Here is a 13044-nt window from a genome sequence, read left to right as displayed (position 1 = left end):
GATCCAAGATCACACGCATCATTGTACACCAAAGAATCGATGAATGCATGCCCAGAGTGGATTCGACGGTTCCTTTGATTGTATCATAAATACCGATACAGATCCTCCCAAAGGAATGCAGCCCAAGCAAGGAATCCTACTCACGTAACACGTACATTTTATCAATTTTTGAGGCTCAAAGGTTTTAACAACCCGCCATTTTGTTTTGTTCCGTCAAACTCGATACAACGGTGCCGAAAGACGACGACGAGCAAACGAAAAATTCATTTGAACGTTTGGCCCAGCCTAAAGACCGTAAACCCCTGGTGTAAACAGGATGATCATGAAACCACAGCCTAACCAGATCAGATGCGCTCTCCGTTGTCGAATGTAACTAATTCGACGCGAATGCTTTGCCATTCCAAATCACGTAGAATTTTCTGTCCAGTAGCTTCCAGTGTAAGATGTGACCAGCCAAAGACGAATCACAGACTGTGAAAAGCCAAATTCCACCCGAGGCTCTCTCTTCTCCTCTACGAGCAAGAAAGGCAAAGAGAGAGAGCCTGGCTTCGAAATTGAAAAAGCGCGCTCTGTCTTATCTTCTGTCGGAAGAGAAGTCGATAACGGAAGAGAGAGCGAATCGCTCTGTGTTTGTTTTGTGTTACGCTTGCTGTCTGTGGAATTTGTTTATCGTTATACTGTGATTTTTCGCGAGCAGTTACGTAATCATCCAGGTAGTTACGTAACTCACTTTAATCCAGTGGTTAATACGTTATATTCGAAGTGTTCCAAGATGTTTTGGATAGTTTCTGTAAGGTTTCTACCGTTAATAATTCTGGATTTTGTCTGGAGAGAAAAATGGCGATTGTAGAGAGGTGGCCGTTATGGGGAGGTATATGTGCAACGTAACACCCATTCTTTTCGGGGTGCAACATTTTCATTTAAAAAAAAAATGCTGATTGTAGCATATAAATATGTGACGCAATCAAGAGATATCAATAAACCAGAAACAGAGACCAACGACGCGCGGTAACGATCAACTTTCGTGACCTTTTCCAATAACAAAGTGTCGTTTTGTCGTCAGTCGTCGATTAACTGGCCGTTGTTGAGAGGTTTTGCCAGTTGGGACGAGTTCTAGTGGCCGTTGCCGTTGTGGAGAGGTTAAAATAAGAGCGAATGTATGAACTGTCCGGCGGGACATAAAAACTGACCGTCGTAGAGGAGTAGCCGTTAGTGGAGGTTCGACTGTATAAATGTTTTGTTCTCTATTACAGCTGAATAACGCTTCGAACATCAATATAGAGTTGTAATCGAGAATTTACTCGATTAAATAAACTTTTCACGCATTTTTATATTGTGTAACTTTCAACGCAACGTTTAGCTTCATCGCTCATCGCTCATCCGTGAAGGATAGGCGGAACTTGTTAGCGGAGCGTGGACTTGATGACAAACAAGTCCCTAAATATGTTGTGAGCAATTGTTATCAACAACAAGACCTGCAGCTAAGGTTGCTAACCATTGTAACAAAGAATGCAACGTCATCCCTGACTTATAATGCATTCAAGTTGAACTAAGAGTTATTATATTATTGATGATTGTCTGTTAATTAGAGCGGGCAACTTTGCACGTAACTTGTGAATGACACTTCGATTAGAGTTGAATCATTCCAAGAATAAAACAAAAGATACTTGCACTGTAAGGTCAAACACAATATCGTACACAGTTTTTGTGTTTTTTTGTATTTCACTTCAGTCACTTAAGTCGCCCTGAAGTTTTATTTGTTCAAGACTTTTGAAATGTATTGCTGTATTAAATATTCCGTTAGTCCGTTATGTTATTTCTCCTGCTCCGTTCGAAAAAGTGTAGAAAAACTAAATAGGATAATCATCGTGATTTTCTGCCCGAGCACGAAACATGTTCTGTGTTTATTCTTTATTTATAGTTATTTATCTTTTACCGAGCTGGGTGTAACGAACTTATACAATGGACTCCTCGCGCAGCTAGCGGGTGGTATCTTCTTTACGCACAAACATAACCATATATGATCTACATGTATGTATATATCACTGAAAGGTCTTCTTCGGAATGCAATCGTTTGACCTCTTCCGAGAGAAACAGCACCCTTATTTTTTATTACCACCTCGCGTGTTTGAGCTTTAACTTTGGAAACAAATTAATTCCACAAACTTCATCGCCCGATTTGCAGGTGGTAAAATTCTGTTTGCTTTTTTTCCGGCTTAAGCGAATCTTGATAATTACCTACCATGCTTTATAGAGACCTCACAACAACCTCATTGTGTAGATGGTTATCTCGATATTTATTATGCAAATGCAAGAAATAAGGCAATTGTTTTTCTTGTTTTTTTTTTTTTTCTGAAATGAGATTCAAAGAGGTTTGAACAGCTGTAAAGATAGTTTTTGTTTTGGTTTGGTTTTTTTCATTTTATTTTTGCAGAGGAGAACTTTTGAATTGGTTGAAAAGGTTCCGTTGAAAACAGTTCGCCATCTTTCTAAAAGTACTGTTTGTTATAATGTACCCTCGGAATTCTGCTTTTGTCATTCGAAAGATGACAACTGGACGCCATTGACTCGTCATATACTTAGTTTTAATTACATGGACCCTCAGCGATTCTTTTACATGTTAATAAGGCTGTGAAATAGTCCTCAGGGAAATTACAACTCGAGTTGGCCACGAGTTTAACAGTGCGGAAAACCCTGGTCTATTCTGACGAAAATAAAAGTGTTGATACATCACGAGAGGTGAATAAGCGTGTTGTCGGAAACAACACATGGTGAATATGGGCCCATTCAGGTGTGGAGCCAGACAGTTTACTTATAATGTTATGCATGTTAATTAAAGAGCGTCCTTGGTATCTCGAATCGATCAAAAAGCAATCTTCTGTTGACCATTGGTTATCAGCATACCTTATCAGGCCAGTGATCGCCAGACAAGTTTGTTGTTGGCGTTTTCGCAGAGAACGCAAAGACACACAGGCAAGTAGAAAGGGGCTTGCTTTGTCGTTTTTCTGTGGCAGACTTTTAAAACTGGCAGATCGCACAGACTTACCTCACTGATAAGCGTTTGCTTCCTCCATGCAGGTCTGTGAACAGCTGGACTTCGCGGAGAAACAAGTTCCTAAAACGATGCTACCCCACCATTTAAACGCAAGACGCTGTTGTCTGTCGATTGTGCCGCTCGTATTGACGTTAGTAGCGATGGACTACCGGGGTAAGTAACAGCTCAGACAGTTTTTCATGATACAATTCGAGACCCACGAGACGCTAAAATGTTAAAACATGCTGTGCAACAGTTGATAAATAGTTAGTGTTCTCGCCTGTCGCAGGTTTGCGGTTTTCATCGAATCTTACAGTGCCACCTTAATAGAGTTGAGAAATGCGGGAAGCGCGATTTTGTATCTGTCACGAAGAAGTTCAGTTCATCTGCTAAATGCGCTCGGAATACTAGTGTACTGTTTGTCATTTATTTAGATGAAGTTTGTAACAAGATTTTCCTTATACAGGTAACCGGCTCCTAATGTAATTTGTAGTCAGGTTTTGCCGTTGATTTATTTATCCCTACCGAAATTGAAAGAGCGTTTTGTAAGAACATAATTTGGCTCTTCCAAGTTTTACTAAAACAGGCCCTACTTGTAGGTAAATAAAGATAAGAGTTATCTCATCAAACTTGGAACTTTATCCATAGGCTGCTTACATTTTTTGTATTCTTATAGTTGTAGCTGTTCTTAGGCGCTTTAGCCTGTTTTAGCGTTGATATTGTAAAACGCTCGATGTGAGTTTCAGACTCGACTTAGAGAAGAGTGTTGGAACATGTTCGTGTGTGACAACAGAGGTGGCAAAATCGATGTCAGTTTGACACCATTGTTAAAGAGAGATTTGTTGATCATGCTATGCCTCACACTTATGGTACACCGCAAATGTGAACTGTTTCGGCAACCCGATCAAAACTTAACGTCTTGTTGCAATAGAAACGGGAAAATTGTGGTTTGAAACTTAACGACGGAGAACCAATACAGTTTTTTTTTTGTTAGCGTGTTGTGTTTATTGTACATTTCAAGCGTTGTTGTCATTTCAATGAGCAATTGTTAAAGCTGCACTTAGTTGTTATGCCACGGAAAATCGTATGGTTGTTACGCTCAGCGTAGATTGAGAACAATTCCTCTTTTGCTAGCCGTGTGGCGTTGTTTAAATATAATAACCTACCCTCGCTTCGTCTGAACAAGTAACTTGCTTAGTTTTACTTTAGATGGAAATTGCTCGGGGCTATAACTATTCTGAAAGAGAAACCGGTAATGTGTTATTGCCTTAAAGTGTATCGTCCTGTGTTGGTGGGTTTTTCTAATTGCCGCAGGTCCTTAAGGCAGAAGTTCTTTTTCCCCTACATTTTGAATATCTTTAATTTATAGGTTCGAACTTACGTTATAACCCAAATTCGTGTCACGTTTAATTTTTATCATTTGCCCGTTTATGTGCACAATGCAAACACATCTTCCAGTCGTACATTATCGTGCCTTTCGATGCTTTGTGAGAATACAAGTCAACCGAAGCTTTTCCCATCTGTTCTGACGTACAGAGCATGGTTGCTAGGATACTGGAATCTTCGAAGTATTTAGAGCTGGATTGTTTTTCATCTCATTCTGTGAACTTAATCAAAACCCAGCGAAATTAGCCTTGTGCCCGCTCTTTATAATGCAAATCGCCATATAAGCACATTGAAATTTTAAATGCTGTGATTTTCGATCACTAGATTAAATTTGGCTTTTTGGTTTGAATTTCTAAAGAAGATCAAGGTTAGATAGTGGACTAGGATTTGGTTCAACAACAAGATATGACTTGAGCATGTGCAATATTATTGAATTCAGAGGTCGAGCAAAATGTGAAATGGACATACTCATCTCTTTTCAACAACAATCGCAAAGTACAAATGTCTTACTACACTTGCGGTAAATGGTTTCTAGTATGTACTCGACAGCTATTGATGCGAAAAATTTTACTGATTTCTTGGCGTAAATTACGTCAGTAAACACTTATAAAGGCACCAACGAAAATATGAGTAGTTGAGTTATGGTTTTTTCTTTTTAGTGTTCTGTTAAAGGAAACCTTTGCAGTAATTGCGGTTGAAGAAGAAAAAATGTCGTGCTAATCTCCGAAATATTGCTTTAAAAAATTTTGTCATTCGCGTGTCTATAGTTCGCTATTGAAAGGCTGGTTTTAACAGTTTTTAGCCATGTCAACTGCAAAACGTTGCGAAACGTGTTCTCTCGAGGCACCTTTGGCAAAACCAAACCAATACGACCGTAAAGCAGTGTTAAGTGTTTGGATGTAATACTCTCTGACCAACTGTATAGGAAACCTAATTTTCAGATTGGAAATTAATTATAGGTTAGTTATCTACTTAGCGCTGCCATTACGATCCAGGCCTGCTGCTGAGATCACAGTTGGCGGACACCTTAGTATTTTCAGATCCCTGTTTGAGTCTAGTTCCAAACACAGTGGTCCCTTCCGGTAGTGGCTGAATGGGTGGCCGAAGTCAGAGTGTAGAAACCCCGTGCAGTGACAAAATTATAACGAAAGAAATGGTTTTAGAGATTCGTTAAGACTAGCGTGTTGCTTTTAAAATGGATGAAAACAGAAACTGTATGAGGACACTTCGTGCTAGAGCTGTTAGTTGTTAAGTACTATAGGACGAATTTACAGGGTTCTTTGGAAACCAATAGCAACAACAAGAAAAGCTATCATTTTACCCAAGAGTTAGAAGACAAATTACAATATTGTACCAAGAGTAAAAACAAACATTCGTAATGCTCCTATGAGTATGAACCGCAAGACTATTTTATCCAGTAGTTCTGAAAATACCGTAAACTGCCACTTAAGCCCTCCCGCTTATAAGCCCCTCCGGTTATAGGTCCATTTACCTGTAAACAAATTATTAGTTCCGATCATATGGCCCCCACCCCCTGGATATAACCCCCCTCTGGTTTAAAATGAAATGCATTCTATTTATTACGATAAATTTTAAAGTTTAATTAAAAACCAGTATGTGAAACACGTATGTCGATCAACACTGCTGTAGCTCATTTCGAAATGTTTTTTTTTTATTCCCCCGGATATAAGCTCCTCTGATTAAAAGCTCATCCAAAACCCCGTACGAAGTTGAATAAGCGCAAGGCTTATAAGTGGCAGTTTACGGTACCCTTGTCCTTCTAGTTTATTCGTATAGTGGTTCTGCTGTGAGTCTTGGTAGCCTTCACGCTTATTCAAAAGATTTTGCTTGTTTTTCCTTTTCAAGCGGATGGTTATTTCTCTGTTGGGTTCTGAAGAAAAATCTAGAGTACTTTAAAGCACTCTATCGATATAACCAATACATAAAATTAAAAAGAAATTTGGAGCCTTACAGGTTTATATATGATATTTTACCAATCAGTGATAAGACTTTCACTCAGGTTTTCATTGATTCTGATTCTGCTAAAAGGCCTCTTCAAAAACTTAAGTTTATTTATCAATTTCGTTAGGATATTTCGGGAACGAAAGTTATTAATCTTTCACAAGAATGCGTTTTTAAGTGAAAACGTATACTTTTTGATTCGTTTTCGCCTGCCGTTCACTCTAAAACGCTCTTCGTTTTCGTCACAATAGCATGCGAAAATGCCATCCAGCGTGGGACATGTTCGAACGGAGTCTTATCGTATACGCATGCCCAAACGATGATTGTGCTCTCTCATAGAGTATAGGCGTCGTAGTATGAACGACGAAAACGCTGTGAAAACGGTAGCGTGGACGTGGAAACGCATCGTTTTAGATACTCCTTAGTGTGGACGAGGCCTTGTTTAGACAGTTTTAAAAGCTGTTATTTTACTGCGTTAGTTTATCTACTACATTACAATCTCAGTCACTCGTTTTCGTGTCATTTTGTTTTCATTTTTCCATTGTAGGTTGTCATGCTCAGTTAAACCAGACAAAAATTGAACAAACTCTGATAAAGGCGTTATTTGCAAATTACGACTCTGAAGGAAGACCGGTTTTGAACCTGTCAAAACCCGTTCTGGTTAAGTTTGGACTGGCTTACAGCAATCTTCACAGTTTGGTATGTAAAAACCAAGTGGTACAATCACTTTTTCCTTTCCTCTTTGTTCTTCCTGATATCAAGATGCTGTGAGCCTTTGGTAAAGGAAAGTGCACCTTAATCAGCAAATCATCGAGTAGTGATGCCCTTGATTCCTCGTGTCACTTTACCCTGGCGGGTGCGGGGGGAGGGGGGAGGTACTTCCGGTACTTCCTAGTAGTAGGCTAATGGGGTTGGGGTATGATTTTCACGATTGGATTGACTATAATGGGGACGCATTTTTAATACAGTTACTAGAATAGGGTCGTGCATTTTCGGGATTTTGTAGGTAAGAAAATTCTGGCAAGTAGGGATTTAAAAATGGGAAGATTCGAGGGTGAAAAGTTGTTACAATTCAACATTCGGTCAAACAAATGTGTCACTTCATTTTAGGATGAACTAGTTAAAAAGCTTTATAAGGTAGATCAGGTGATATGCTTCTGGGTAGATGCGTAAACAGAAAGGGACTATGTTGGGCCGGATCGTGAAAATTACATCTTCCCAAAAGTGACTAAAATAGGGGTCTAAGATTGGCCATAAAATAGAGTCTAATCGGGTGGGAGCTCTGAGAGGCCAGTGGCACATACCCGTATCCAAGTGAAGTCCCCTCAACCCCCGCACCTTTTACTGATCGTATTTTCTGTTTCATCTATTAATAAGCGGACAGTTCTTCCTGATCCCAATCAAGGCTTTTGCTTATACCTTGCTTTTCAATTATCTTTTTTTGCCTTCTGTATGGCAGTATAGTACTACAATTACCTGTCAATTCTATAAATTTCAACTGCTTAACCTATTCAATTCAACGTTATAAAATCCGCCCAGGAAGGACATTTTTCAGTCAAATCTTTTTTTTCTTTTTTTTCCTGGGCTGTTTTGACGGAAACACTGGCTTATTTTTCAATTATTTAGCAACCAACTGCTGTGTTTATCGTCCCATTGCTAGTATCGTGCTGTTATATTTGTCATGCCGTTGTATTGTAGTTAATTGGGACATGAGCTCAATTTGGTTCATGATTTGATTCCAACACTGGACGTGATGTCGCCAACCGCCCTTGTTTCTGAAAATAACCCAGACGAGCTCTAAACAGCACTTACAAAGAAAATAATGCTTTTCGCAATAAAGGACGGATGATTGGTTCCAACTGTTAAAAATACAGGAATTTATCCTGCGTAGCTGGCGGAACGGCTTCTTTTTCCTCGCGGCGAAGTTCGGGAGCGGCGAAGCGGCGAGTGAAATTCAACTCGACTCCCGCGCGGCTTCGCGCGCGAAATCCTGGCAGCTACGCAGGCTAGCGGGAATTGTTTTGCTCAAATTTTTAAAGTAAAGCTATATAACCTTGTTGCTCCGGTTTTTTTACTAAAACGGTTGCTGTACTGCCATTACAATTTCTTTAAATGCGTTTTACTTACTAACTAGTTTGTAATCGCTCGCGCGGGAGTCACGTAACGCTCACCGTCCCTACGCGGACTACTCTATAACTAGCGTCGTCGCGTAATCTTCCTCCCCCAGGAACGAGGCTGCTCACTAACGGCCTCGAAGTGATTGTAGCTTAACTGAACAAATTGCGGCTTGCGTTATGATAATTCATTCAGTCTTTCCTGGGCATTCGTCGAGTTGTGGTCCCCACAGTCAAACAGACATTTTAAAAATTTCTTATGATCTGGATACGTTGTTTTGAGGTACTCGAAATAATGAGAAAGCGGCCCCCTTAAACGTTTTGTTACTCCTTTTTTTGGTGCTCTAGTCTGGTTTTTTCTGTAAGGAATTGTCATGCTCTTGGTTCTTTGTTTTGTAAGGTGGAGTGATACTCAAACTTAATCATTTCTGTTTTTCAGGATGAAAAGAATCAAGTTTTAACAAGTAACGTTTGGATAAGACAGGCATGTAAAATATCTTTACGGTGTTTACATCATTTATATGGGTTTTTTCTACCCCTAGTGAGGTATGTCTAGTACTGCTTGTGACAATTTTTTGCCGCAAAGCACCTGTTACGTTAATTCTACTGCGCCTAGCGCCCTTTACCTTTCCTTTTCTCCTGGTTTCGTCAGCTGAAAGTAAGAGTGTTATTTCAAAATGCTGGATCTTCTTTTAAAAGCAGTTTGTTGGTTTGCGTTACAGCAATGGCATGACCCGTGGCTAGTATGGAATCCTTCAAGTTACAGTGGTCTCAGCTCCATCAACATAAGTCCTAACCTAGTGTGGAAACCAGACATTGTCCTACACAACAAGTAAGTGTAGCCTCGCCCCTTAATGTCGTGCACTTACAAATTTCGCCATCCTACTGTAATCCCGATACTAACTGCTGTTTCTGTTGAGTAAACGGAACAATAGTCAGTTTATAAAGAGGCTCCAATGGGTAGTGGACGCAAATGAGAACACATTGTTTCACCGAGGTTATTCAATTTGAGCACGATGTATAGTGCTCGTCTAACGTGAGCCAAAAAAAGAATTCATAGAAGTACTCATGTGCACACCACGTCATGTATCCGTCGGCAGGTCCGTGTGAAAAGGTTTCAACAATCATTACCAAATTTCCTCTTGTCTGATTGCCTCTTCCTTCCTTTGCCCCCTCACCGTCCCTCTCTCCATTTCTCCTTCCTATACTCTATCCCTTTTCCTCTTTCACACTCTTTCTTCCCTTAATCTCTTTCCCTCCCACTCCCAACCTCCTGTCCCTTTTCTCTTCCTCTACATTCGTCTTTCCCTCCCTTAATCTTTCCTTCCCTCTCCCACACTCAACACCGCAATGGCTGCAGCTGACAGTTAATGATAAGTAGACCACTTATGTCATCAAGGCAGAGTTTCAGTCTCGTTTATCGTATACGCTGACACTTCATTGAGAAAAACAACTTGTTCACTCACATGGTTTTGTATTTCTATCCCAAGTGTTAACGAGGAAGGCGATCACGGTGAACAGTATCTGTTTGACACCAAGGTCATCATCAGCCATGACGGTACGGTCACGTGGCTGTCCCCCAACCTAATCAAGAGCTCTTGCAAAATAAACGTCAAGTATTTCCCTTGGGACATGCAGACTTGCCAGCTGAAGTTCGGCTCGTGGACGTTCAATGGATTCAAACTTGACCTTGCCTTCTACAACGACCTGCCAGGTGCAGACCTTAGCACTTTCACGAAAAATGGTGAATGGGATCTGTTGTCAGCCGATGCAACGAGGAACGAGGTGTTTTACGGGTGTTGTCCCGAGCCATACCCTGATCTAACTTTCGAAATAAGGATTAAGCGGCGCACCTTGTTCTATGTCAACAACTTGGTTGTCCCTTGCATTGTCCTGGCGCTTCTGACAGCCACGGCTTTTCTATTTCCGCCGGAAACGGGCGAGCGGATCTCTCTTATGATCACCATTCTGTTGGGTATGACTGTGTTTATGATTGTCGTGATTGAAGCCATACCGTCGACCTCAGAGGTGACTCCTCTCATCAGTACGTACTTCTCCGTGGTCATGATCGAGGTCTCGCTGGGTCTCCTCTGCACCTGTATCAGTCTCAATATCGAACATCATCATCCCAAAATGCAGCTCACTGGTTGGTTTCGTTATGTCCTGTTCGAGGTACTGGGGCCCATTTTGAGCTGTGGCTCTGTCAAGCGACTGAAAAGAAAACAGCTCAAAAATAAAGAAATGAAAACAGGAGATTACCACGTGAAACAAAACCAAGTCATGCCAGAGGAGGACAAAGTCACTGTGACGGACGTAACTTCCACGGGGGACGTTAGGAACTGTGCTAACACGGGAGAGAAGGAAATGAAAGTCGCGGGCATGGACAAAGTGTCCATGTTTATCGATCGAGCCTTGGCAGAAGACAAAAGGAAACTGGAGTGGCACGTTGCGGTGAACATTATTGATAACTTCTTCTTCGTTCTCTTTGTTGTAACTATCCTTATTTCCTCGCTGGTGATTCTAGTTCAACCGAAAGTAGAAGCTGAAAGCTGAAAGCTGATTGGTTATTTATCAGGCGGGTCTGGCAAATTGGCTGAATAAAGTGCATTGAGACACCGTGCGACAGTTAAGCACATCACCAGTATTACTTGGTTGTTGACTTGGTCGTGTTCATTTGAAACGTTTTCCGTTCACACGTTATTGCCCGCCGAAATGTCTCCCGCGTTTTCGCTGCGTGTTGTTGATTGGTTTGGATGCTGTTAACACGTCCTTTTTTTGGCTTTGTGTTTGCTTTTCACGTCAACACAACAAGCCGCCATTTTTGACAATCTCCTTCTTCCCCCAGCATTAGTGTAAGAAACCGCCTACCTTCACGTCGCCCCCAGGGGATTACTTCGCTCCTCCTCCTTCTCAAAGGAGAAAGGGCCTATCTTGAACGCCCCTACCCCATTCCCCTCCCTTTTAGAAGATTGTTACTTATAAGTACTGTTCCAAACTTCAAGGCCTCTGGATCTGCCAGCAGTGGCATATTGTATTAAAACTCTATTACAGTTTCAAATTGTAAATATAGCTTTGTAGGACTGTTGAATACCCGGAGTTTTAATATACTGTATCAGTGTATATCTTAATTATTTTCTGTATATCAATTGAACACGCATGGCGAGTTAGTCAAAAGTAAAAATTTAATGTTGCCAACACATATGGTTTCCAGGGCAACTAAATTATAAGAAAAAACTACAATATATCTTGGTAACCACTCGATAAGCACGGGTGTTATTTACACTCTGTGCTTCTAAGTTAATGTGTAAGGACGTTAGACTGAAAATTTATGTAGTCAAGTCATTTTTCTTTGGTTAGCGTAGAAATACTCGTTGCTTGCTACGTTTCTAACTTCTATCCTTGAGAGCTTTCGGAAGCAACAATTTCCTCACGTAATCAAGTCCTTCATTTTCAGTCAGTCCTCTCCTAGAAGGAATGATATTTTCACATGTCATCTCATTAATAAAGTCATAAATAAAGTACCTCAATTTAAAGACTTACAAGATTAGATAATAAAGAATGATGAATGATTCAAAATAAAGGTAATAAAAAGAAGTATATATGTTGCGCTATCTCTAAAACTTCGTAAAATAATATTAGTTATGTTGCGATCAAATAGAAAACTTGAAGATTTCCTTTAAATTGAAGGAAGTATTAAAGAGTTTGTTGGTAGATACGTAGGGTTGTAAACAGAGTGAGATCTGGGTTTGAGACTAGTAGGGTTGTCCACACACACTCTTTGGGCTTATCCTTATCATGTAATCTTCCTCCGAGATTGCGTGACGAACCCAAGGAAGAGGCGAAAATATAAGCGAGAGACAAAAATGGCCCTCCTCTTTTCCCTTAGTTAGTCCGGCGTAAAGCGAAGAAAAGGTTGAAGGAAAAATATCCGTGCGAACACAAGAGGATGCGAGTGGAAAGGGAAAATTCGGATCACAAAGGAAACCAATCAGGGGGTTTACGATATAAAAGGGGACCAAACGGCAATTTTGCGTGGCCATTTTGACACGTTCTTTAATTTTTGTAGGTATCATTTACAAGCTCCATTTCCCCCCTCCCAACCTCTGGGATGTATTAAAGTTCATAAACCCCAATGAGGAAGGTTTCCATAAACTATTGATCATAAAAGATGCTTACTGATTGGTCAATTAGCCGAACAATAGCCCATTAGCCCGGAAATCAGCCCTCTTTCATATAGCAGCTCCTGGGGACCCCAGTACAAGAGACCGGACGAGATAAAGGGAGCTCACTTGCAGGCTACAGGTTGTTATAAACACAGATTTCCGAAAGACATAGGAAATGGTTCACTCACTCACTCATCCTCTTCGCCCCTTCATGAGTGGAGCATAAGACCACATAGGGAATGGTTACTTTGTGTTTACTGGAGCTCCTGATGCAAAACCAGGTGATCCAAATGAAAGTTGCCCCTCTCGACCCATATGAACTACCCTGCGAGCAGAGGTCCCTTCGATCTTCGAAGGGGCCTCTACTCTGCTCGCAGGGTACGTA

At 40.8% G+C, this 13044-nt stretch overlaps 1 protein-coding gene and 1 long non-coding RNA gene across 2 annotated transcripts; one reads left to right on the top strand and one right to left on the bottom strand.

The window, feature by feature from the left end:
• Positions 1 to 12093, top strand: LOC110066680 (neuronal acetylcholine receptor subunit alpha-10-like). Its single transcript, XM_020773916.2, has 6 exons — positions 1 to 2973; positions 3079 to 3208; positions 6930 to 7081; positions 8936 to 8980; positions 9219 to 9328; positions 9987 to 12093. Exons 1-6 carry the CDS (start codon positions 2818 to 2820, stop codon positions 11047 to 11049), a joined length of 1656 nt encoding a protein of 551 aa, XP_020629575.2. The 5' UTR covers positions 1 to 2817; the 3' UTR covers positions 11050 to 12093.
• LOC149108470 (uncharacterized) lies at positions 11661 to 13022 on the bottom strand. The gene is made up of 2 exons (XR_016208992.1): positions 12848 to 13022; positions 11661 to 11961 (listed from the first exon to the last, which is right to left on the bottom strand). It is a non-coding gene; the product is annotated as an uncharacterized LOC149108470 (long non-coding RNA).
• Positions 13023 to 13044: the final 22 nt, after the last annotated feature.

This window comes from Orbicella faveolata, unplaced genomic scaffold (genome assembly GCF_042242905.1).
Source record: "Orbicella faveolata isolate gen_17 unplaced genomic scaffold, um_ofav_v1 contig_26, whole genome shotgun sequence".
NCBI classification, from domain to species: domain Eukaryota; kingdom Metazoa; phylum Cnidaria; class Anthozoa; order Scleractinia; family Merulinidae; genus Orbicella; species Orbicella faveolata.
This window is presented reverse-complemented; position numbering and strand designations above follow the sequence as displayed.